The sequence below is a fragment of the Pagrus pagrus genome, assembly GCF_965226575.1.
Source record: "Pagrus pagrus genome assembly, chromosome: 11".
Taxonomy (NCBI): domain Eukaryota; kingdom Metazoa; phylum Chordata; class Actinopteri; order Spariformes; family Sparidae; genus Pagrus; species Pagrus pagrus.
This window is the reverse complement of record NC_140195.1, coordinates 24,533,776-24,560,277: the sequence shown is the minus strand read 5'-3', so window position 1 is coordinate 24,560,277 and position 26,502 is coordinate 24,533,776. Positions and strand designations below refer to the sequence as shown.

The 26,502-nt window shown below is 39.2% G+C and overlaps 1 protein-coding gene across 3 annotated transcripts; it reads right to left on the bottom strand.

Annotated features, from left to right (window-relative positions):
* Positions 1-945: 945 nt before the first annotated feature.
* trim33 (tripartite motif containing 33) lies at positions 946-25,752 on the bottom strand. Of its 3 annotated transcripts, XM_084366676.1 has the most exons (21): positions 25,148-25,752; positions 18,617-18,735; positions 17,625-17,784; positions 17,150-17,282; positions 15,686-15,802; positions 15,421-15,535; positions 14,586-14,732; positions 13,909-14,026; positions 13,320-13,618; positions 11,928-12,122; positions 10,791-10,847; positions 10,343-10,543; positions 9,885-10,017; positions 9,167-9,230; positions 8,268-8,418; positions 6,869-7,281; positions 6,617-6,728; positions 6,357-6,431; positions 4,808-4,960; positions 2,763-2,813; positions 946-1,717 (listed from the first exon to the last, which is right to left on the bottom strand). In XM_084366676.1, the coding sequence occupies exons 1-21, from the start codon at positions 25,725-25,727 to the stop codon at positions 1,493-1,495; spliced, it is 3,618 nt and encodes a 1,205-aa protein (XP_084222802.1). In that variant the 5' UTR covers positions 25,728-25,752; the 3' UTR covers positions 946-1,492. The 3 variants fall into 3 exon arrangements, with proteins under 3 accessions (XP_084222802.1, XP_084222803.1, XP_084222804.1); XM_084366677.1 differs by lacking the exon at positions 2,763-2,813; XM_084366678.1 differs by lacking the exon at positions 10,791-10,847.
* Between the last annotated feature and the right edge of the window lie 750 nt (positions 25,753-26,502).

Below are 26,502 nucleotides of genomic sequence, written 5' to 3'. Positions count from 1 at the left end.
AATGCAACTCTGCCACCTAGTGACATCATTGGAGGCAATTAATCAGATTCAGTGCAGCTTCCTCTGGAGCCGCAAAATGCTTTATACTACTTTTTCACATATGCAGTAGAACTCCCCAAAGACCTGTAAACACACTTTAATGTGTAGAGTTGGTGGAGTTACCCTTTAATACTTTCCATGTTAGTCATGATATCCCGTTTTGACTCAGTATTTATTGTTAATCTAATTTTCTGATTTTAAGAATGTTACTGTCCAAAACAGTATTTTAAACCATCTATGACAGTTGTTGATAATGAAGTTAAAACAAAACATTATTAATAGTCCTCATTAGTTTGCTGAATTGTAATGTTAGTTAAGAGTTTACCAAAGTACTGTCTGGCTGGCAATTTAATTTTGCAAGTGTTCATAGCACTCTCCACCAGTAGGCCTTTACAACAAGGACAATTTCTCATGTCACAGTAGGAAAAGCACAGGTGTAGACAATATAATGAATGATGGCTCTATTCCATTTAGCTGCTTCAGTTTCAGGGTCCCAGACTCCCAGTACTCATGCAGACTCACTGTCACAACTTAAACACGCAACTGAATTACAAAAGAGCCATCACAGCAGCTAGTTACGGAGGATGTTAGCGTTGCCTCAACTTTAATGTTATTAGCAACACCTCTACTTTTCCCAGCGTGCTGCTGACTATTATACACCATTTCTGTGAAGGGATGCAGTTGTGAATTTGTAAGCACCACAAATGTGATTCCATCCACCTCCACTGTGAAGCAGTTTTGGAAACAGGCATCATGACAAATTAAACAAAATTTATTTACATGGCTAAATACCAACAAGGGTATGCCAGAACATGTTTTTGTTGTTGTTTTGTAATTTACGTGAACTTCTCCTTAAGTGGCTCTCTGGCCACCCCAGACCTACACCACACCACACATTTTCTTTGATATATTTCAAGAACAGGTTTTATTGATGACGCACCCAAACATCTATACTGTAGGAATACCTTCAATGGGCTAGATTCTCTTATTTACATAACGTTTCCACAAAGTCATACAAATACTTGGTAGGTTTCATGTCAAAGTATAGATATAATACATTGAGAACTGGGAACAGGGAATTTAAATGTTTTGTAAAGCAACTGTCACAACAAATCTACAAATGAAAATGTATGATAGAAAATAAGGGACCAACCGTTAAACTCGTCAAACTACTGCAAAACAAGTCCTACTTCAAACTCTGTACAAGCGAGTTCTCGAGTGTCCATGAAATCAGACGGAAATGCAGCTCTTTTATGTTTCTGTCCTCAAGAGTTCTGATAAAGGCAGATGTCTAATGTAGTTGACAGTAATTCTTTCAAAGGCAAGGATGAGATAAAACAAGCAGTTTGTACAGCGAATCTCGTCCTTTTTATTTGCTGCCTCAAACAAAAGAGAAGTGTGGGATGTGAGGAAGACAGTTCTTCACTTCTCTTGTCTCTTTTGAGGGTGGTTCTCACTTGATGTGGAGCACTTTGTCCTCTGTTTTTAATCGTTTGCGTCTGGGCTGTACAAAGTCGTCCTCAGAGTCGTCTGTGTCATCATCCTCCTTTTCGTTTGTCTCCGCAGTCTCCTCGGGTTCAGGTGTTTCAGGGAAGCTCTGCCCTGGGAACATATTCTGTAACTTCTCCTCAAAGTACATGCTCACTGCCTCGCCGGATATCGCCATCTCCGATCCCGCCTGCCGAAAGATGAGGAGGAGGAGGAGGAGAGGGTGGGAGAGGAAGAGGAAGGGAATGAAGAGCGACATGGAGGAAGCGGGTGTGAGAATACCATTGAGCAGGAGAGATGGATGGGTTGAGGCAGAGAGGAGGAAGAGGAGAATGAGGAGACAAATTAGATCTGGTTAACACTCCTGGTGGTAGGGTGGCCCTGGCTAAACCTTGCTGCAGAGATATCCTGCCTCCCTGTCCCACTGTGGCTCCATGAAGCATTTCCACAACTCACAGAGAAGTTTCAACATTTCAAAAAGGCTGGCTTTAAATACTTTTTTCCGGGGTCAATGAATCAACCAGCAGCGCATGTTTTAAACGTTGTTAGAAACCTTTAATGCCAGTTAGACCAAAGTTAACATTCAAAACATTTTTTTTTTTTTTAAATCACTCACACAAAAAAACAACAATTCTGTAGATGTTCTCTTTTCTCTTGTCAGGGGTTCACTCACATTAAGAAAAAGATTGTAATGTCACAGCCAGTACATCCTTGGTTTTTAGAAAGCCGAGGAAACCAAAATCCATCTTAGAATGAACCATTCATGTGGTCACACCCTGAAATGAGAAGTTCCAACCCTGCAAACTGTCTCACATCCGCATAGCTGACCAATCATGGCATGACGTGGAAGTGAATGTCTTGATTGCTGGTTTCGCAAAGTTACAGAAATGGCTGGAAACAGCACCTCCTAATCCAACAAGCAGTGCTGACAGAATAAACTTCAAGACCTCTGATGTAAATTTAACCAAATATCAACACATTGAGACATCTTTAGACATTATCAGGACCTCTGGACACCCTGCAATCTATCACATTGTTCTCATCACCTTTCATTAAAATTAAATGGGAAGAATGTAATAATTTTTTTCAGCCTTTCATGTGTAATCATTATAGTTTGAAACTCTACGACTGCCCAAGTCTTCTTCTCATGATTATCTAAGGTGAAGGGCAAAAACATTTCTTGGAGCGTCAGTGGGAGGGGACAGGACATACGTGCTCTACTTGAAACGTCTTACCTGCGTATTAATCTTTTTCTCCTCATCATAAACCTGGATTATTCGAGACATCTAAAGAGGGGCAATAACATTACAACAAACACAGTGAAGCAGCAGGGGGAAGAAAAGAGTTCACAGCAGCACAGGCAGGTTAGATAACAGATCAGAAATCTGTTTACAGCCTACTGTGCTCAGGTCTACAAGGTGCGCAACACTAAGTACTGCAGAAATTAACAGCAAGTCAGGTCTACACTCAGTCTTAGGTCTTCTTAGGTCTATCTAGTCAAACAGACAACAAGAAACTAATGATAATGTTAAATAATCTCAAATTCAGTTTGGGGGTACATACATTATATATTTTTTACATATACACATTTCACACAACTCTCAAAGGTTCTATATATTGAGAGTATGTGTCAAAAATGTAATCTTTACAACTGATGTAATCACACGAACAAATCAATCATAGATTATGTAACTGTAGCTGACTGAATATAGTTTATTCTTGAAGTAGGAATGCTATTAACATTATCAAAGCCCTCAATTAACCAGTGCTTTAAGTACTGCTGCTCTCCACAGCTCTTCATTATAACTTCTGATAGCCTCTGAAAGGCAGGTTTTTTTCCTGGCAAGGACAGCATTAAATAGGACAGCCCTTCCTAGCTAACATTTTATATTTTGTTGGTTCAAAGTAATCAGAACTTTTTCTAATTCCTACACATATACAAATGGCTTAGATACATAAGTTATTACCTACGCAAGACTGACTAATTGCTCAACAGACAGACCCAAAGCTGTTCTAAATGTCAGAAGAAACATCTAAAGGCAGTTTCTATTATTGAAGTGAAACTGATTCTTTAATCATACAAATTCAATTTTTTTGTAATAAGATTTGTTTGATTAAAAACCTTCAGTTCTGGAAGATTAAACGATAAAAAGAGCTTTAATCCATCTTCAGTCTAGCCCTTCATTTTTGTTGCCATGAGTAATTGCACTCTAAACAAGGACTTCCTTCTGCTCTCATTACTTTAGCAAAAGGGACTTGAGTAATCTAATTACATTACATTGATGATGTCTTTCTGCTCTATATTGTTAAGTTGTTTAGACTAAAATGACACAAGGTGTCTCAAACATTAACATCCTTCCCAAGTTAGATCCTGGCTTGCTGTTAATTTGGTTAGATAAGAACATTATATATATGGTGAGGTTGTCCTGCAAAGCTCAGAGCCTTTAAGATCACCATGAGCCAATGGTGATGTCTCCGGGTAGTCTGGCTCCAGACAGTGTTCACTTTTCGATTAAACAGAAGCTCCCTCATGTGGTTGGAAGGTATAATACATGATGATATACACTGGACTTTATAGTAGACCGACATCAAGCAAGACTGTGTTCCAATATACACAGACGGTGCATGGTATCATAGGTTATTGAACGGATACCCACACCAGCATCCACATGTAAAGAATCTAATGAAATAAATACATCCAATATACATTCAAAAATATCACCCCCCATAAGAATATACTTAAAGATGAAGTGAAATATGAAATAATTCAGTGAACACTGTCATCCATTAAAACCCAAACTTGTGATTTATCAGTGTGGTTCAGACAGTGTTAACAGGATTCAAACAGTGCTCCTGCAGCAAGAATGAAGTTAAAGCAATGACGTCTTTACACTCCATCCTTCAACAGCCAGTGTTAGTAGGTGGATAAAACTGGACACACTCTGCAGGCTGTAAGCACGACTTCCTTTACCAATGTCAGGCTGTGTCTTTACACAAGGTTGGACTAATATACTGGTTTGCACTGGCCTTATTGAAGTGATATATGGAATGAAACACTGACATATGGACACTGTTTAATCTGTTTTTTTCATTGTTTACTTACATTTCTGGAAATTACTCATTAGTGTTTTAGTATAGCTTGTAAATAGTCAAGTGATTGTATCTAAGCTATGTAATTACCTGGTGGCAATTTAAACTACAACTCATATAATTCTGTCTGCATGCACACACACAAGCAGATGCCATTTCCCAAAGCAGGCTCAAGACTCATGCTGCTCACCTCATTGTACTTGGCACAGTTTTTAAAGATCAGGCGCATGTCGGACACAAACTCCTGGATGGACTGGTAGTACTGGGAGCTCCGTAACTGCAGCCTCTTCTTCACCCTCTTCAGGTCCATGGGCTGCTTGATAATCTTGTAGTAGTTCGGCACCTGGTTGAAAAAAACTGGATCAGACAATTGCAACAATGTGGCTTGCAGTCAGACAGCAACAATAGTCTCCAAAGGCCAGTGGAACTAAGGTTTAAGTTTCGGGAAATATAACTTATCGGTGTCTTTGGGGGTAGTTTGGATTTCTTTACATTGATGCATGATTATTAGTTCTAGCAGGGAATCTAGTGATTTCACAAACAGGTGGTGACTGGTCAGAACAAAATGCACTGCACCGTCTATATTTTTGGCCTTTATTGGATAGCTTTACAGTAGAGACAGCCAGGAAATGTGGAGATAGTACAGGAAAACATGCAAGAAAGCTCACACTCATAACTAAACTGGCGATGAAGCATCACATGGCGTGTGCCCAAGACGAGAGGTACACACTGCTAAACAGTAGGGTTTCAACTAATGAATAATTTCAATTTCAAAAAATGGGAAAAATGTCAATCAGTGTTTCCCAAAGCCCAAGATGACATTCTCAGTGTTTACTCTTATAGAGGGGTAAAGAGACCACAAAATATTAGGAGCCAAGAGACTGGAATCAGAAAACTTTTGAGTCTTTTAATCACTCAAAATGACCAATTATCAAAATTGTTGGTGATCAATTTACTAGTTGACAACTAATTGATTAATCATTACCTGACTAAAAGTAAAATAATTTAAAATAAAAAATGTGTTGCAATGTTGTAGCAAGGAAGCATGGAAGAAAAACACATGAAACAGTTCAGAAATAAAGCTCAACAATATTTTCCACTTGTCACAAGTATGTGGAAAATACAAATCGCCTCTCCTTTCAACCATCTACAAAACTCGTTAATCAGACGTGATTATGACCGTCAGGCACCTGCTTTGCAAACATGAAGGCTATATGAAATTAGGTTTATTTGTAAAGCTCTTCATCAGAAGCGTGCCTTAGCATATTGTGTGAGTTCATAAAATAATGAGCCTGACGAGACAAATCAATGAACTAATCGGTTATTGACCACGGGAAAAAAAATGATACAGTTTAGCAAGCAATGAAATAAAACACAGTTCCAGCACACTGGATACAAAACAGCTGCTGCCAGGTGTTTTCAGAGCATTTCAAAATTCTCCTGGTTTGCAAAAGACTAAAAGCATTTGGAATTTGAACTAAAGTGCAGTTGATTCCACAGCGAAGTAAACGTGTATTTATCTGTGGAAACCATGTGTACTTCAAACATCTTTGTTTCAGAACAGCTACAAAGATGAGAGTAGATGTGGACTGAAAAAAGCAGAGGAGGAAAAATAAAAGCTTGTCACCATATGAGAAATAGAAGTAAAAGAACAGGACAGAAGATACAGGATGGGGGCCAACAGGTAGTGGAACTGGCTGATCTGTGTGTGTTTGTGTGTGTCATGTAGAGCTACTTACAGAGCTAGGAACAGGTTTCCTGAAGCCCACGCTGAGCTCATGACAGAAGACGTTCAGCAGGAGCCGTTCACATCTCTGCAGAGAGAGGAGGAGAGAAAATCAACTCAGACTCAGACAACTTTATTAATCCTTTTGGGAGGTTCCCTCAAGGAAATTGAAGCTCCATGTCACTCACAGCACTGTAACACACACAGTAGAAAGTGTAGAAAGCCTCGTTCTTATCATGAAAAGGCCTTTGAGCGTGCAGTGGCTGTACTGACCCTTTGGTCCTCAGGATTCAAGCTCTGCTCTCCAGTGATCTTCCGGCTGTCTTCGCAGTACTCCAACTCAGGGCTGTTGAGACTCCGGCAAAACGTGCAGAGAAAGTCACCCCTGACATGAAAAAGTAATAAAGTCACACTTTTCTTATTCTCATAAATTTGGGAATGCCCTGGCTATAACAGCGGTTAAACTGTAGTTATAAAAATACATCACCAGAACAGAAAAAGAAATCACTGTTAACGATCACTTACTTTGGTAAGATTTTTATGGTGGGTACATGGCATTTCATGTGGAACACTTTGGGACAGCGGTCACAGCACAGCAGGTCACCACCATTAATACAGACAGCGCACCAATCTTCATTGGGATCATCTTCTTTCCCACCAGAGTTGTCTGTTCCAGCTGACTGCCCCACTTTGGTTTCTGTCCCCTTGTCTAAGTTTCCATTAGTGAGCGAAGCGCCAGCGTTGCTGCTGCTGTTTCCGGCGGATAACGAGGTAGTGGAGGTCATAGTGGTAGTGGAAGGAGAGGAGCCATTTAGTCCAGAACAAAGGGTCTCAGACTGGGGTTCTGTTTTGATCCGCTCCCCTAAAGCCTTGAGAGCATCTTGGCCTGCAGATATGGCTCCCAACACAGGGAGGGGGCTGTTCTCTGGGCTGCTCATCTGGTGGAAAATGCACACAAAAACATTAGAATGTTTTAAGATGGTATGATAATCTTAGGAATATCTGGCCCATTTTTAAAAACACATATATTACAAAACTGTTTGTAAGGATGGAGCACATGTATTATTTTCATCCATTTCCCATTTTGTCCATACTGCATTCTCTTGTGATGCTGTGTTAAATGAGAGGGGCATATCTGAGTATGTCCAAGACAAACGCAAAAGCATTTTTACCAGTATACGCCAATTAATGTAGTTAGAAGGATCCTCTAGTTCTGGTCCATTAGGCATATATTGTTTATACTCAATACCTTCTAATTTACATTGTATTTTCAGCATATCTTGCTGAGGACATTTGTCTGTTGTTTTAGGTAAGATCATAAATAACTAAACAGTGTTATCATAGTACAAGTACTTTTACTGCACTCCAAAACAGCCCTCCTTCACACCTAGGCTGTCTTTCCATAATAAGCTATTGGAAGGAGACTCCATGTGACAGGGTGAGCATATCTTGATGTGAGCTGAACAAAAGCACAACTAGAACTACCGCCTGGCGGTTATATGCCTCCGTGAGGCATACAATTGCCAGACAGTGAAAATAGAGTGGTGGGGGATATGGGAATAAAACAAAATTTCCTCACGGCATTCTTGTGATATTACGTTCACAAGATGTGATGTTCCAGTGACCTTTGACCTCCAAAATGTAATCAGTTCATCCTTGGGTCGAAGTGTGGGTTTGTGCCAAATTTGATGAAAATCTCTCAAGGCGTTCTTGAGATATCACGTTCACAGGAATGGCCCAGACTAACATGAGGCCACAGTGACCTCGACCTTTGACCTATGACGTACGTGCATATGGATACATAATGCCTCCGGCCCTGGCTGTCGTGGAGGCATACAAATTCAATATAGTCCATTCCTAGTTAACACATTCACAAACCCTAAAGCTTCTTTTAAAACTAACTCTTGAAGAACAGTATTCATACCATGCATGCACTCCTGCCATCTTTCCCCCGCTCCGTCTTCATAGAAGAGGCTGGGCAGCTGTAGCTGTCTTCTGTACCAGGCTCCTGCTTCACCCTCACCTGCTCCACTGTGGCTCCACCTCCTGCCCCTGCCCTTCCTGCAGAGCTACAGCTTAAACACACAATAACAAACGACAGAGAAGTTATTAATGCAATTGCAAACTTATTAATAACATCAAACAGATAACTACTAATAACAACTCAAATCATTTATTCGCTGAGACTATACAGGGATCATAACTTCTGTGACTTGATTTTTAATCTACTACATAAAAAGACAAAATAACTGTCTGACCCACCCACCCTCATCTCATGTATCTTTCAACAGATATCCCATCCCTAGTTTCAATTTGAAAGCATCTGGCCAAAGATTTGCATTATGTATTGGTGGGTTGGGTTATAGAGAGAGATGGTAGAAGCAAAACATACAGGATTTTTGAGCGAACATTTTGTAATGTGATACCCAATGTCTTTAACACCATTTCCAGCCCACTCTTTGCACAAACCTATGCTGCCCTCTATTGTCTTTCATTCTCATACACATATAGACACACATTTTGCCATAATTGTGGCGTTAATGCTGAGAGAGACAAAGTGCTCTGCAACATCAAATTAAACCAGTAAACAATTTAGGAGTTGAGAATTAACCTCAAATGAATACTCCTTCAAAAACTGTGAATGTAACGACTAAGCATTCACAATCTGCTAATGTGTCTATTACACTAGCAAGTTTAGCCATTTTCCTCTGTCACATGCAGCTACGTTTACCCAACTAGTGACAAATTAAAGATTTGCTTAGTTAATTTTCTACAAATGTTTACAGGGTATTTTGCTTTAAAAACAGCTTGGGATCGTCTTACCTGCCTCTGCTGCCTGTGCTGGATGTGCTAGAAGGTCGTGCTGGTGTGTGTGCATTCGACAGACCTGCAGATAGATAAGAGACAGGAAACAGGTGATGAAACAACAGTGATCACTTCTTATTGTGCAAGTACATGACAGTTTCATTTCTCCAGAGTATCTAGGAAGGAGATACAGGATATGATAAAGTGATGGGCAACATTCCAATATTTCACACTATATCATTTTATATCATAATAATGACAATCATGTAATGGTAATTTTCTGCTTACAGAATTATCACTTTTGTGTCTAATCCCATTTATTACATACAGCCATGGTCAAAAGTTTACATAAACTTGTAAAGAAAATGTATGTATGTCATGGCAGACTTGAGTTCCAATGATTTCTAAAACTCATTTCCTTGTGATGTAATGAGAGGAACATATATTATATTTGCTGGGTCAAATATATACATACAGTAATTCTAATATTTGGTTAAAAGTCTCATGGCTATTTCACCTAAATTAGGTGCTTTTGATAGCCATCCACAAGTTTCTGGTAGTCCTCTTGCTGAATTTTTAACTGATTCGTCTTGACAGAATTGGTGAAGTAAACTAAATTTGTTGGCTTCCAGGCACGGACTCGTTTCTTCAGCTCAGTCCACATGTTCTCGATGGGGTTCAAGTCAGGACTTTGGGAAGGCTCAGTTCTCATAGATGTAAATGAACATGTGAGTACCTGAAGATCCAGACGAGTGTGTGGACAGTCCAGGTGAGGGGTTCATGTCCACTGAGCCAAGCTGATGCTGCGTGCTGGCTGTGATGTAACGAGACAGAAGGTGTCCAAGGTTGCTGGAACCTGCGTCCTCCAGCTAATGATGCCAGAAAAGTATGTTACTCAAGAGCTCAATGAATTTGTGAAAATAAACATATGTTTAATGAAAACCGGACTCTCCAATATTGGGAAATTTTTAAATTAAGAGTTAAATTTGTCTACTCCTGCACCACGTCATACTTTGTAGCTGTATTTCTCCATATGCTGCCTGGTCAAACATATATATAAATACACATGTGTTTTTATAATTTTAATTTAAAAAAATATTTTGACTGGCAGAAATCTAAAAGTGGTAGGTGAATAAAAACAATGTTATGGATCCTTTCCTGGCTGAATCAAAGAAACAGTTATAATATGCGCACCTGAATGGGCGGGATCTCAGGTAGGCAGGGCAGGTTCTCAGGATTGGTGACGGAAGGGATGAGCTCGATGGGACCTATGATGGGGCTGGCAGGGCTGCGGTGAGCATGGGCACCAGCCATACTGGCACTGGTGGGACTTGTGGGGTTGGCATTATGTAGGGATGCCACTGGAAAAGGGCCTGCATGCCCCGGGTTGGAATGCTGCACAGAAAAGAGAGAGGGAGGGATGGAGGACAAAGGAAGGAGGGGAGGAAGGACAATGACAGGAAAGAAGGGAAAAAAGGAGGGCAAGAAAGGAGGGCAGACAGAAACAATGATCATGGTCATTCACGCAGTTTTATAAAATATTCTTCGTGGTAAAACAACATAGTTCCATGATCATGCACTTGGGCGACAACACATGCTGCACAAGACACACAAATGACAAAGTAGGAAAAAGGTGCCAAACCCCCGATTGTAGTAAGAAACGAAACCTTTGGTGGCTCATCTCAGATTCTATAGACATCTGGACACAAAGAAAAAGGAGCTGGATATAGTGGGGGTTCCTCTTACCTAGTCTTACATGCAGGCAGTGTACATTTTATACTGTATATATTATTTGACTTAAGCAAATAATCAGATTTATATGTATAGATACATTACTAAGGCAGTGTGATGTGAATGAGGAAACAGTACATTTGCACCATGCTAAGAAAATAGTATAAAACAACTTTTTTGATTGAACAACTCGGCTCAACTGCATGTGTAGGGAGGTTCAGATATTTCACTATTTAATTCAAGTAATTCAATCTAATTTAATTAGCCATTTGTTTGCATAAAATAATGCTAAAAAATACATTTTTATGTTTGAAATTCCATTTTTAACCACCAAAATCAAACCTGTATGTATTGTTTTCAGTACAATCTCAAGTACATTGAAACTGAATAAAAAATGGACATAACATTTTAATTTTCAATTTAATTTTGGCAGAAAATATGCAAGTTAAAGGTTCCCTGTGAAGTTTTAGACCTCAAGTAGAGCTACGGATCTGTTTTTCCTCAGAGTGTGTCCCCAATTGGGTAACTTGTACATGTGCATCAGTCATGTCAACAGTGTCATTCTGTTCCAGTGATCCACAGGTGGTGGTAACAAGCTAAGATAAGCTGCAATGTGACAACAAAGACGGGGGGGAGGGAGGAAGGCTGCAAGCTAGTAAACATAGATGTAAACAATGCTGGATTTTAAATATTTTACAAAACCCCACGTCTATGTCCGTTCGTCTTCCGATTTATCGTTTTGCATTAGATGCATTAGATAAAAAAGGATGTAAACAAACAACATACTACATATACTGTATATTATTTCTGAGGCAGGCTGTTAGGCTCTGTTTGTTGTCATCCTGTGTCTCTATAGTAATTGCTATTACAGTAAGACTGACATTTTGGATTAAACAATTAGTCACATTTGCACATCAGTTTCAGTTAATCCAACATTAACAGCAACAAATGTGTTAGACAAAAAACAAAATAAAATGTACGACAAATATCCAAATTTCATCTGTTTGTTGATTTCCATATGGTGAAACCGGAGTGTGTTTGTACTGACCTGTCTCTGTAGCTGAGGCTGCATCATGGGGGGGTACTGCTGGCCATTATGTCTCGGCTGAGCCGTAGGCATTCTGCCCTGTGGTGGACCTGGGAGACGCATATGGTGGGAGGAAGGGTACATGGGGGGACCTGGCCCACCATTCATGCCCCCAGGCCCTCTTGGTAGCTGCTGCATACTGATGAGCCTTGGAGGCTGTCAAAAAAAAAAAAAAAAAATCACACAGACTATATGAAAATCAGATCATTGGATACACACAATCATGGCAATTCATTCAAACAGCAGAGCATTTTCAGGGTCATGCAATTATAGGAGCAACACATATTATTGCTGACATGAAAAGTAGATTTATGGATTTGCCGATCTACAGAAAACAATTGAAGACTTGAATTATCAATTCATCACTTCAAGCATTTATCCTTGAGTAATACCAAATATTAACTGGTTGCAGCTTCTCATATGCTATGATTCGTTTGTTTTTCCTTGTTTTAACAACACTAAATCCCATAGTTTGTATCTTCTGTCCTAAGTGACCTTAAGAGACCACTATGGGTTCTTGTCTTTTATTACAGCCATTAAAGATTGTAAAGACCAAAATAAAAGAAGAGAAAGAGAAGTAATCAATTCATTTGATTTTGATTTATTTTCGTGCAGAATAAAAATCAACTTCTTGAGACTTCAACCCTTGCTTGAGATTGGTAAATTTGTTTTTAAGTTCCAATTATCCCTTTGACACCACCCAGGTTTATTTAATTGTTGCATGCAATGCTATTTTGCTGCTGGTTCTTAAATCTTGAATAGAAAGGTGCTCCTTTAACAAACCACCGATTACTTTTCACTCAATGTACAAAAACTCTAAATAAAAATAAAAGGTAAGAACCTGCTTACTGTATCTCAATCAAGTTCAAACTCTCTGCAAGTTGATTTCCTGATGTATTGAAATTAACTGAAACACCTGAAAAATGCAAAACACTGGTATGGTCTAAGAAGAAAAAACTGAGAAAGAACCCTTTCAAAAAAGACCTTCTAAGATCTTCTATTTCAGCCAATGTCCCACATGTTGTTAGGTTTTTTTTTTTGGATTAAGTCTTATGGAAATTTGTCACTAAATCCCTTCAGATGGCTCCATTATGAATAATCCTGATCTCATATAGACAGACTCTGGTAAAGCTCTCAACGGTCTGGACAGAATCTTATCCAAAACTAAATATACTGATAAATATTTTTTTTTTTAAAATGGAAAACAAGACATTTGGACATTTTGCTTATCCAACCTGGTGCAGATTTTTTTTTTTAAATTAGTATATTTGGACAAGTCACGTGAGCAAACAATTGGAGCAAATTTCCATTCTATTCCACAGAGGTACATTGATTGGTGAATGTTTTCTGTACCTGCTGCTGAACCAGAGGTGGGCCTGCCTGTCTCGGATGCTGCTGGGACATTTGGGAGGCGATGCGCATCTGTTGCTGGATCTGCTGTTGGTGTTGCTGTTGTTGTTGTTGTTGATGTTGATGCTGCTGCTTCTGCTGTGCGTATGCCGCCTGCTGCATGTGCTGCAGACGGAGCTGCGCTAGGTTGATCTGTCCTTGGTGTTTGCCGGCGTGGCTTTGGCCTGTCGAAATGGGCGGTCCTCCTACCATCATATTGGGCGGTTGTGCAGGAGGAGGCGGCTTCTCAATTACCAAATTACCTACAATAAGAGTAAGAAAGACAACATTAAGAACAATTTAAAGATGTGCACCTGCATGAAGTATGAAATATTCCTTTACTTAATATATGCAGCAGGACACATTGATCAATTGCTCACTGCTTCTTTTTCATGATGTTTATGGCCATTATACAGCAAAGCAAGACTCTATCTGAATTTAAGGGCAAATTATGACGGTTCTCAGTTGTAAGCTTGATTAGAAAAAATCAAAGTCATTATTTAAAAGGGTTTAATGACTGATGAGGGATAATAAGTAAAAAGGCCTCTCTCACCTAGATTTACCACGTTTTTGGCCCAGAACGTGGGATCACAGAAGAAGCGCACAACTCCGTTGGCTTGGGGAGCTGGCTCCAGTCGAGCCTTGAAGAGCTGGCGAAGCTGGAACAGGATCTACACGCACACGCACACGCACACACACACACACACACACACACACACACACACACACACACACACACACACAGAATAAGCCTGGCTATCTCAGAGCAACAAATAGTTCATTTGTCAACATGCCATTTGGGAGCATTACCCCACAATCCCACATTAAGTTATCTCAATTATCTAATTTGCTGATGGTCTTGTGGTAAGTAGTGAAATCTACGTGGCAAAAATGTCCCATGTTTGAGCCCAAAAGAAAAAAAAATCTCATCAACATAATGTGGGGGAAAAAAAGCTGGTTCTGCAAGTTTAGATAGTAGAAAAGGCTGAGCCATTAGTGTACTCTAAATAAAATGACATGTTCTTAAACTTCTGTAATACAGACTTCCAGGGCAGCAAAATACTAATATACTAAATACAACCCTACATCTGATTTAGTTTATTGCAGACACATCTTAAATATTCAAATACAGAATTTGACACTATAACTGGTGACACTTCTTAGGTACAGTAAAAATATTGGATCCAACCAAAGTCGAATGTAACGCTCTGGTGCTCAAGAGAAACATACCAGCCTCTTGCTGTAAAGCAGCGCCGTGCTGCTCCCAGTAGTGATGGCCCAGGAGCAGAAGCTGAGCACATGGTGGATCTGTTGGGCCAGCTGGGTGGTATCTTTGTGCTGAGCCACAAGCCTCATAGTGCGCTCTTTGGTCACACTCTGGACAGAAAGTGAGATTATTCTGGTTAAATGAATGCGCCTTGACCAAGCCATATTGCTTTCCAAGCTACTACAAAGATGTTGGCGTATGCATAGAGATCAATCAGATGATGTGATTAGATTAAAATTTAATGATCCCTATGGGGGGTTTGGGTTATTGCAGCACTCCAGAATAGAACGCAGCGAAGACAAACAATTAAATAAATCACAGCACAGCTAATGGGGAAGTAGTCAAGTATGACAGCATATGATATACAACAAATTGCATTCAGTGATAGAACCAAGTGAAGAAAAACAAATCACATCAAATTTGTGATAAAGCAGGAGGACGAAATTCAAACTATTTTTAATTCATGGGATGAAATATTAAGTAAACAGAATGCATCAGAAAATCAAGATATATTCAAAATCTATCATTTAATTAGAAGGTTGATTTGTCTGTGCAGTCTAGCCACACAAGCTACAAAAAGCTTTTTGCAAAACACATTTTCACATTGTGGTGTAGTATCAGTGAAGAGAGACATTCGTATGTTTCAGTTCAGTAACAGCGAGTCAACACGCAAGAGTTGAACAAGAACAACTTTTGTTTAAAATCCATTACAATTAAGGTACTGATTATTTTTTTTAATTACTTTGCAGCACCTCATGAAGCTCTGAGTCAGACTGCCTTTTATTAATATTATCTTACCTCCAACTGCTGCAGTAGGGATTTGCCCTTCTTGTTGATCTCATTAATTAGAGTAAATACTGCAATTTTAATCTCGTGCTCCACCTTCTTATGTGTCTCATTCAGCTCTTTTAACCTGAATGAAAAACAGACAAAAAAAAAGAGAAAATGTGAAAGAGAAATGAGCCACAATTACGTACACTGACTGCATAAGTCAGGTGTTAACATATAGTGAGTATCTCAACAGACAGCACTGGAGAGGAAGTTGATGAAGAAAAACCCGCACCTGCTTTGAACCTGAGAGACAGAGTAATGGACGTAGTTCTTCTTTTCCTGTAGTTTGGTCACGCCGGTCTCAATGATGCCTTTCTGGTTCTGAAAAGCCTCCTCCAGGAACTGGTACCTGACAGATGAAGAGTCACTCTAACAGTCATCAACAACTTTCAATGAAGTGAATGAACACGATTTTACTAACTGTGTTCAAAACATACATTTGGCCTCTAGGGACGAAATATCATTAGAAGTTCACAAACGGGCCAAAATGAAGAGCCCCTGTCAAATGGGAATGTTCGCAATTTAATCACCACTGCTAAGGAAACGTGTGTGAATGCAACTACTGTTTTTGCCATCATAGGTAAAAGCATAATTAATTTTCTGTCCTACTAAGCGGGATCTTCCATTCACCTTGCAAGATGTAAATCAATCCCTGATTAGATGACTAAAATGAAAAACCAGCAGGGCTCCAGATTCAAATCACAAGGATTTCAAACTACTGATATCATCCACCAATTGCTTTGTTGGAAACCAACCTAACACTGAAGATTTTATATGGTGTTCTAAATATAGAACAGCAAGCTGGATGGTACATCAGCTGATAACTTAGGTCGGCTCCCTGTGTTCCTGATTTGATTTAACACCTTGAGAGGATTTCGAGATATGATTCCAAATGCACTTGTGGTCAGTGCTAAAAGAAGCACAGAACAGGGGTGTGATCAGAACTCGTTTTGTTGGACTTCGCATTGGCTTTTATAGTAGTGGATATGTTGTAGTCTAGCATAGTCAGACCTTTCCAAAGGTTTTTGTTCAATTACAGTAAATGCCACTGAAATATCAAGGGGCATATGGGGGAGAAATTGCCTCTCCTGAGGTTTTTAATCCTTTTTCCAATTATGTAGTTAGGTTTTGCCGGCTGGGTTGACTAAAGCAACTGTGTTATTACATGCAATTTCTGAATAGGCTTGACAAGACAATGAGCTACATAAATATAAGTTAGTTGACAAATGTGGGAAAAAAAGATTTATACAGGACTATATTGCTAGGCCATTTATATCCGCTATTTTGACTCCCTTTTTATCACCAACACATCTTGAAACCTTTTGGTCGGACTTGCAGAAAAGCTGTTGTGCGCAGTCACACTCCCAGTTCCACAAACATTAAGGTGACCACATGCTCCACTGTGATGGATTACCTGTCTGAAGCATATTTCAGCTCCCTGCAACTGATTTTCATAATGTACTGAAATGAGCTACGGTAGGATATCAATCACAAATCTTATGCTGTGCTTTGGGAAATTGACAGCAGTAATGCTGAGTGCATGACAACAGCAGTTAATGGTCTGAAACACAGTAAACCAGTCTACAACCAATATGCAAATTTGAATTAACATAAACATTATAAAAAAACAGTCAGAGAAGGTGACAGGCGACAGAGAAAACTAGAAATAGCATAGATGTGTGTTACGATGAGCTACCTGTGCTCCTTGTGCTCCAGCAGCTGGCAGTCCCTACAGGTCAAAGTGTCACAGGTCTCACAGTAAAGTTTCAGGGGCTCCTGCTTGTGGACGGGACAGAAAACAGGCCTCTGCCCTGACGTACTGACGGACTCTATAGACACACAGAAGAAAAAACGTCACTGATGCTCATCTGTACAGAGAGAAACATCTATGGAGGCAAATTAATCATAGAAACCGAGGACAGAACTAATGAGACAAAAATCATCGGCGTGAAAAGAAAGTTGCATTAAAGTAGTTGTATCTGGGTAGAGCCTCAGGATGTATGGTCCCTGAGCAAGAGTTACCATATCAGCAACCAGACTCTGCAGCACTGTTACCATGGCAACACCCCAGCAGCAGCAGCTTCAACTAGGGTTTGTCTTGTTGAAAATTCTGCAGTTTTAGCTTCAGTAAACATCGGTCTGCCCTTCAACGTGTGGGTCAGCCATCTTACCTGAGGCGGCATCAGCGTCAGCATCCTCCTTCGTGCGAATCTTGTGATCCTTGGTAATTTTGACCCTCTGGTGGGCCTCCACACAGGTCTTACACAGCCATTCTCCACACTCCACACAAAAGCCTATGGTTCCTGCGTTGTCTTCACAACTTGTGCACACCTTGAGAAGATAACACCAATAAGCATCTGAAAGAACTCTACATAGAATAGTGTTGGTGCTGAATGGGAAACTCCTAACAATGTGTCTCAATACTGATGCAACGCATTAACAGTACTTGTTTAAGGACAATGTAAAACACATCCAGGTTGAAGAAAAATGTCTGATGTCAAAGTACTAACTTCCTTATACTGGTAGTTCTGTGAAGAGTTGCATAACTTGTATAGAAAACACAGTTTGGTGTATTAAAGCCGAACTACATGGTGATTGTCATACTACACAAATTCTAATAGCAAAAATTAAACCAAAAAGTAATCCACGAGGTACCAATTAGATTTGATATTATTATCACTGTGTCTTTAGTCAACACTGTACTCCATAAATGTGTTTTGTGAATAAGCATTACTTGATAAAGGTGTCAGGTATTGCAATCTTTTGAAAAGTGTGGTCTGATGGTGACAATAACTAAATGGGTTCTCTAAAATCAAGTGGTTCATTTGAAATGTGAACATGATTGTACAATGCAAAAATTGCGTCAGAGTAATTGATCAAGAGAGTGGGGTTTATTTGGTGGTGCTAAAGGAAAGCCAGAGCAATCAAAACAAAACTAAGCTCCGTCATATATTCGGAAAAAGGGATTATACAATGATTAGTGTATAATCTGATTCTTAGTATTTATATATGCTATGAGCTAAACTGAACTTGTGCATAACTAGATAAACTGGCCCGATTCATGGATTCTTGTATTCATTTTATTATAAAATAAAATATGAGAATATCAGGAGACACTTATGTACAAAACACCATGACCACAAGGCCAACTGTTCTGACATACCTGTGCAGACTTTTCATCAGACGTGCTGGTAGCTTCTGTGGTTTCTTTGACAAAGTAGTTGTCAATAATGTCACTCTGTTTGTAGTCCTGGTGGCACACTGAACAGCGCATAACATTCACTAAAGACAGAGAAGATACAGAAAATAAGGGGGGACTTCAATCAAAAGGTCAAACAATGGGTTACAAATTCAATGCTTAGTGAGATTTCACTGATGAATGATCTTTGAAGGAAAATTAAAACAAAGCCAAACAAGCAGTAACAATTAAGCTTCACAAGTTCTTAGGAAGCCCTACTTTCTCATTTCCTTAACTCTAAGGGAACCTGCTCCCTTAACTCTAAAGGAATGAGAATTGAAAATTAATTACATTTTTAAGAGGTACTTTTTGCATGATCTTCCGAAAACCTTTGTATGTATTGTATATATATTCCATGAAATTTTTGTGAGATCCTGCAAAACTTTTGTACGAGTGGAAAGGTCGGGTGTCTTCAGGGCGGGCTGCCCCTCCACACACACCAAGCTTGGACACAGGACTAACATTACTTGAGTTTGGCAAGGTAGGGTTTGCCTACATGCTGCTCATGAAGGGCAGCCCACCCTTTGGACACCAGGCATGTCCTCTCTCTCTAGCACAGATACAGTTCAACAGCAAAGAGCGGCTCCAGAGGAGAAGTATGACCCCAGAAGAGAAACAGCAAGACAGTCAAGAGGTACTGCAAGAGCTGAAGATGGCGGTGTGTTTACCAGGGAAACTATGGAGGAAAATGCAGGTCACAGTCCCCAGGATTAGCACCACCCTGGCTGTTTGTTATACAAACCAACCGCAAAAAAGACTGCACATAATACAGCCTCTCTATGCCTGATTCAAACTGTTAACTAGACATAAGACTACTCATTCCTAAACCTAACCATTTGTAAACCTGATCAAGAGAGGACTTAACAACTAATCACATAAGGGCACTCAGCAGAGTGTCCTTTCTCCCTTCCTTTGGCCTATCCATTCTCGCATCAACCTTTAAAAAGGTTTCAGGCAGGCAAAGGGCAGACAAAGAAACAAGACAGAAAAGGACAAAGGGGTACAAATACTTAGATTTAAGAAGGAAAACAGCTTTCCAATGTGTTCAGTGAACAGATACCAACAAGTGGGTCATGTGACATAAAAAAAAAAAAAATAAATAACCAAAATGAATAAATAAATGGAAGAACCACTTCAATCTAATAGAGACAGGTGTGTCCTATTTGTCCAGTGTAGTAATAAAGTTTGGAATCGCTTTGGAGTCACTGGGTTACATCACATGGAAGCTACTGGGGGCAAAAAAAACAATGAAAATATGAAATAAAATTGAAGAACAAATATCCAGTTAAAGATGTGTGTCTTATTTGTCCTGTGGAACACAATTTTTTACTAATTTGGAGACACTGGGTCTCATGACATGGATGCTAATGAAAAAACTGTAATTACTTTCTAATCAAATATTCATGCGATGTAAATAAATCAGTTCAATAGTTGCAATTAAAATAGGTGTTGCTGCATGAAACGAATGATTTTGCTTTCATTACAAACACACATTGGTTTGTCTCACAAATAACAACAATTCATCCATTACCTTGATCTTGCAGAGATTGTTTTAAGTGTTATTATCTTGATGCCTAAGGTGGTGATCTGCTGATGAATGGCATACAAGTTTTTGGCATAAAAAAAAAAACTGTCTTTGTCGGAATTATTAACAGAGGAGGTGGCCAATACAGAGGCTGTCTGCATTTGAGTTGGAAAGGGAGGGAAAAGCCATACATAAGAGAGATAATAAGAGGCCTACAGTAGACTTTCTGCTTATTTCCATAATTTCCTTAAGGTAAATTCCTGTTATTAAAAAATTCTTGGCACTGTGGGATACCTCCTGCCCATTAATTTGGGGCTAATTGATTTAGTGCTCGTCTCCAAAAGATTAAATCCTGTCATCCTTGGCAGTTTTATTAGAATATTAAATCACTCTGCCAAACAACAAGGACTGATTCCACTTAATCACTTTAGTTTGCTTCGTTAATGGAATTAGTTGAATTACTGCTATAATCAAACACCCCAACAAATAATTAGTTCAGCACATTAATGTTGGCATTTATTTTCTAAAGTCTAATATTATGCACAAGATTAAACTTAAAATAAATTATTTAAATTGAGTTAGAATAATAATATCTCATTCCTGTAGCTGAGGTAAAAACCAGTTTAAGCCGGTTTGAGCCAGACAACACTGGCTTGAGCAGCACACAGCCGGTTTGTGTAAGCTCCAGCTGCATGGGTCCCCCAGTGATTGGCTGTGAGAGCAGCTGGACTGGGATTGCGTTGAGGAATCAACACAACCCCTAAAACCACACACACACAAACAAATGTGCCACACAGCTGTCACTTTGAACTGGAGCAGTCCATGCTCAGCTATATCTCCTGTGTACCCCCTCCTCCTTCAAATCAACATCCACAATTAAAACCTTACTATAAACAGGATTGGGGTTTGTGTTTCACTACATTCATCAGTACAATCCTCTAGTAAAGAAAATGAGGGGTAAACAAGACTATAAGAATATTTAAGCCCATTAACAGGTTGATTTGACAGAATACAGCTATTGCTTTGCCAAATATTAATTTAGTCATTAAGCATGTGCTCAGTACCACTAGTACAACTGATAGACTTGAGCAAGCTGCAACCACATCTTACAGTGGGATCCAAATAATACTAAATTTCCTCAAAACACAGGAAAATAGAGAAATCTCACAGGACATCAAATATCATGCAGATTAAAACATGACTTATCTAGTTATGAAGTAGTATTGTGCAGCTTAATGCAAATCTAACTATGTGCATCAGATAAAGCATTGTCCAGACACCTGACAGGATCCTCTGGATATTTCAAGGTCTATATTAGTGAGACGCAACAACGCATGTCACAGGGTGTCGCATTAACAAGCTGCTACCACCTATTATACCTGACATTACAAGGGGTAGTAGAAAATGAGGGTGAATTCATGAATGAATTAGTTGATACAGGTGGGTAGCAGGGAAGTTGCTTCTGATATGAGCAGTTTACTCACCTGGCTTTTACATTTCCTCATTTTATGTGTATATTCACATACTATAGCTTCTGATAACTTATTAGCCAGCTTTCCTCCAACCAGGTAAGGAACAGGATTTAATACTATCAATCAGTAGCCTGAATAAGTGCTCAGGCTGCTGGGCAGGAATTGCATACTTAGTCATCCTTTATGTGAAGCTAAGTTAATCAATGCTATACATCTGGTTACTAATAAACTTTTGGTGGGATTTAACTGCTAAGGTGGATTAGGTGAATTAATAATTCCCTGAGATGTTTGGACAAACTGAGGAAAGTCGTTTGGAAAGACTGTACCAGAAGCTGTATGGTTCACTATTATGTTAACTTATAAGAAATGTTGTAAGACTCCTCTTCAAAACTTTCAGCCCAGGAACTACTGAGTCTTGTAGCAACTGTGACCAAAGGAACATTCAAAGTGAAAACAGTTTGCCATATCACTTTCAAATTGTAGGGCTGAGTCTTATCATATTAACCACATTGTCTGCTGAAGTGAGATAAAAAAAAACTCCCCCTAAAAACACAATATGTTAATGTTCAGTCAATCCAAACATTATCTAAATCGCATTGTGGTCAAGAATTTAATATCCAGTTTGCAGAAGCTGCAATTTTTTTTTTATAAAAAGGTAAAATGTGCGACAGACATTATAATTAAGTGCTGCAGCGTTACAGAGATGGTGTTGCCAACATACCTGTTGTTGGACTTACAATGCTGCTTTGTCCACACTCTTGACAGCACATCCCCACTTTATCTATTTATTATATTTATATGGACATTCATAACAACCTCAGTACCAACTTGCACCTTATGTAAATACTGCCTATATCTCTTTTTATCTTATTTATACCTTTATATTTCTCTATTTTAATCTATACATTTTTTTCAATTTTTATTTTAACTAGCTGACTGTTCTGTGTTGTGTTGTATATCTGTTAAGTGTTGTGTTGTGTTGCGTATAACTGCTCCAGGTGCCTTGCCTTAAACTGCCCCCCCGGGGACAAATAAAGTTTTTTTAATTGAATTGAATTGAACATTTCTTGTTCTCCACATGTAATAAAACATGTTTGGTTTTTTTGTAGACCACAACAAATTTCACATCGTTATGATCGTAGTACTTTTAGCTGAGTGTAAATGAAAATTGTGATGCAAAAAATATCATTCCCACTAATTGTGAATCATCGCAATCGCAGAATCTGTCAAAATAATTGTGAAATGATTTTTTTTTTACTACATCATGCAGCCTTACTAAGAAGCAATCCTTTGTGGTGACAGGCAGTGCTGTAAATACAATTCAGACCATGTGATTCTGAAACTCTCCTGAAACCAATACTAATGCAATTCCTGAAAACAGCATTTAGACCATGTGATATTAAAACTCTCCACTGAGACTGAGACTAATACAATTATATCAAGCTGGGTGGCAGGTACTGTGCAGAGGTAAAAGTTCACACATGTAGATAAAAACTGGAGAATAAAGAGTAATATGAGATCTCAACAAGAGTCACTTGTAAGAGTCCCTCCGTTGAACTTGAAATACGACACTTATTTTGTGTACACTGCTAGTGCTCAGGTCAGTTCTACACTGATGTTGTAGCGAATCCAGACATCTGCCAGTATATTATCAGTAGAGTTACTTTACAAAATGTCACCTGATGACAACAAAGACAAATTAGCTGAAATCTCCCTTCAAGAGTGGCTATATGGAGGATGATAACTGATTGAACAGTTCCCAGTACAAAATGACATTTGCCGTTTGGCTGCTGTGACACAGAAATTTCCCCGTTTGCGGTACAAATAAAGGAATTCTGATTCTGATACTCATCTGTTATATTTGAGGGGAAGTGAAACTCCAAATACCAAAACTATTTTTTTCTGTAGTTTTAGTCTGCTCGCTATATGAATGAAGCTTTTGGTACACCAGCTGAACTGTTGTTGACTGACTCTTGGGACTCTTGCTAGGTATCTGATAATAAAGCTTCCCAAAAATGTATCAATATCATAGAGGCTACTAGGCAGATGGTGAGATGTGTGCATCTTTTAAGCTCAATAAGGCAGCAAACACATGAACAAGACAAGTTTGTGTGTGCATTTAAACAACACTGGAAATTGTATTGAATCCCACTCACTAAAGAAAAACAAATAAGAGAACTTATCTCGTATTTATGACTTAACTTTCTCACAAGATTTTGAGAGAAAAAAAAAATATAATCAAAGAGTTGTTGACCTCATTGTTTTATCAAATGATCTTGTAATTTCGAGTAGGGCTGCACTATTAATTAAAATGTAATGAAAAATTGCAATATAACCAAGCGCAATATCCTAAATTGCAGGAGCGTGCAATTTTTGGTAAAAGTTACATTTGTGACAAAGCAGCATTATAATGAAGTGCTGTAGTAATGCCCTTGCATACACATTTTGTTTTCCAGATGTAAGATAACATGTTTGTTTGGTACAGACCATAACAAATTGAGATTTTAGTATTTCAGTTAAAATGAAAATTGAGATGCAAAAATGATTAACCAAATCACAAACCATGAATCAAATCACAATCGTAAGATCTTTTCAAATACCATATTGTGCAGCCCTAATTCCAGGATGAAGATATAATAATTACAAGAGAAGAGATAACAGTATAGACATATTCCAAAGTTGTATTTTGATACATGTCATTTAGACAATTTGGCATGTATCAATCTATAACATGCTGTTTACATGCACACATGACATCTGGATCTCAAGGAATCCTCTATGGATATTTCTTTACATTTCTACTCCTCCTACTCTACTCTGATTACTTGCTACCGACTATGGAGTGGTGCATTATCAACATTGCTTGATCAGCATCTGTTCATCTTCATGAAATTAATAGCCAAACCAAGAGAGAGAGACTGGCATGACAGAAAGCCATTGGAAATCTGGTAAATTAAAATTGCTTTACAATTTATTATGGCAAGTATGATAAAGTGAAGTCTGTTGCAAATTATTTCGGTACCATCATCGATTCGGCACATACATAGGGTGTCTTAACAGTCCTTTTCCCCAATTAAAACTGAACTGGTGGTTTGGTTTCAGGTTACTTACTGCCACCTGTTCACTACTGTGGGAGAAGTGATCAACGGTTGGACCAATGATGTCCTTAAGGGAGATAGGAGTGTATTTAACCACAGACACACACGCCACCCTCTTCTGTGCAAGGCAATAGTCTGAAATTCAACTCCCTGGCCGGTAAGCATCGGTGTGTTTAGGTGTAGTCATCCTCCCAGCTGTCTCTTAGCCGATCTCAGTTTTCACCAAAAAATGGGAATTGAAGTTTACCCCTCCAACTATTACAACACGACCTTCTGACAGACAGCAATTCATCTTATCAAACATCAGATGACAGAGCAGAAGACTGTTCACAGGTAGCTGACTTACTCGAGAAAAACTCACCTATGTGTGTGTCAGTTTGCCCGTGTGGTCCAGGCACCTGTACACTTATCTGTCTCTCTGGTTGCGGGATACATTTGAGGCAAAACGAATGCAGACAAGGCAGAAGTTTTGGTTCACAGTCTCGGCTCTGAAGACTTTGTTTACACACTGCGCACGTATCCAATAAATTAATGGGAGTGGATACCGGCGCGGCCGCTGGAGCCGTCGGAGGGGGGGACATTTCAGTGGTGAGTCCGCCACCGGGAGCATCCCCGGCGGTCGTGGTTTCGGCCGCCGTTGGCTCTGCATTGGTACTGCTGGAGCGAACCGGGCTGACGGCGTTGCTAGCGCTACCACTGGCTTCCCCTCCCGCAGCAGCGGCAGCTCCGCCGCTGCTAGCGTCCCCTCCGTCGCTAGTGGGTGTAGGTGCTTCGGTAGCGGTATCACTTGACTGTGGTTCTTCGCCAACCTTTGTATTCTCTTCAATGACTATTACCGCATTTTCGACTTTCGTCTCTGGTTGCTCATTTTCTTGCGCTGAAGGCACTGAGTCCGTATCAGCAGACGGTTCCATATCCTCCTCGCCTTTGTTATCCGCCATCTTCCTTCCTCTTTGAACCGCTGCACGTCCTGCGTAACTTCTCGAACCAGGAGTACGTACGTTACGTCATGACGTTAACCAGGACCGGACTTTGTTTATTTGCTTGTTTGCTTGTTCCTATCTATCTATCTATCTATCTATCTATCTATCTATCTATCTATCTATCTATCAGAAATACTATAGACCTACATGGTGTGGTGAACAATATAAATTCATCAATTTGTAAAAATAGTATTATATCAGAATCAGAATCAGAAATACTTTATTATCCCCGGGGGAAAATTGTTTATTATAGATAGATATTTGGAAAATTGGAAAATATTTTTTCACTGTATTGATAATGCTTCATCATATTGGTATGAATGTATGAACTTTCATTACACTATATAGTGTAGCAATTTACTGTATAGCGTTACTGTGTACTGTATATTGTATAGTCTATAATTTATGAAATTTATACTTGGTCATGGTCATGCCAATAAAGAAAATGTACAATTTTCTGTTAAAATATAAAAATACATTGCTTCTACTACTCTTTGACCCTTCCCGACATCACAAGGACAGAAGGAGAGAGGGGGAGGGAGGGTTGTGTGTGTAGTCAGCACAGCTGGCCTGCATCTGGGCTCATTTTTTGTCAGCAAGTACATCACCTGCTATTAACTTACCCCATTTAAATGTAGTTTGGAAATCAAAACTAGTTTAGTACAAAATTAGAGCATGTATGAATACATCTGCACATCAGCTAAAACAGCTTTGTAGTTTCAATTTTTGGCAG

Excerpts from the sequence above, each read along its gene's own strand:
- trim33 (XM_084366676.1), bottom strand. The coding sequence starts at position 25,727 with ATGGCGGATAACAAAGGCGAGGAGGATATGGAACCGTCTGCTGATACG. Across the intron at positions 18,736-25,147 it reads GCAAACTGACACACACATAG|TGAATGTTATGCGCTGTTCA; the intron begins GTGAGTTTTTCT and ends CTCTGTCTTTAG. Across the intron at positions 7,282-8,267 it reads ATGGCAGGAGTGCATGCATG|ATGAGCAGCCCAGAGAACAG; the intron begins GTATGAATACTG and ends ATTTTCCACCAG.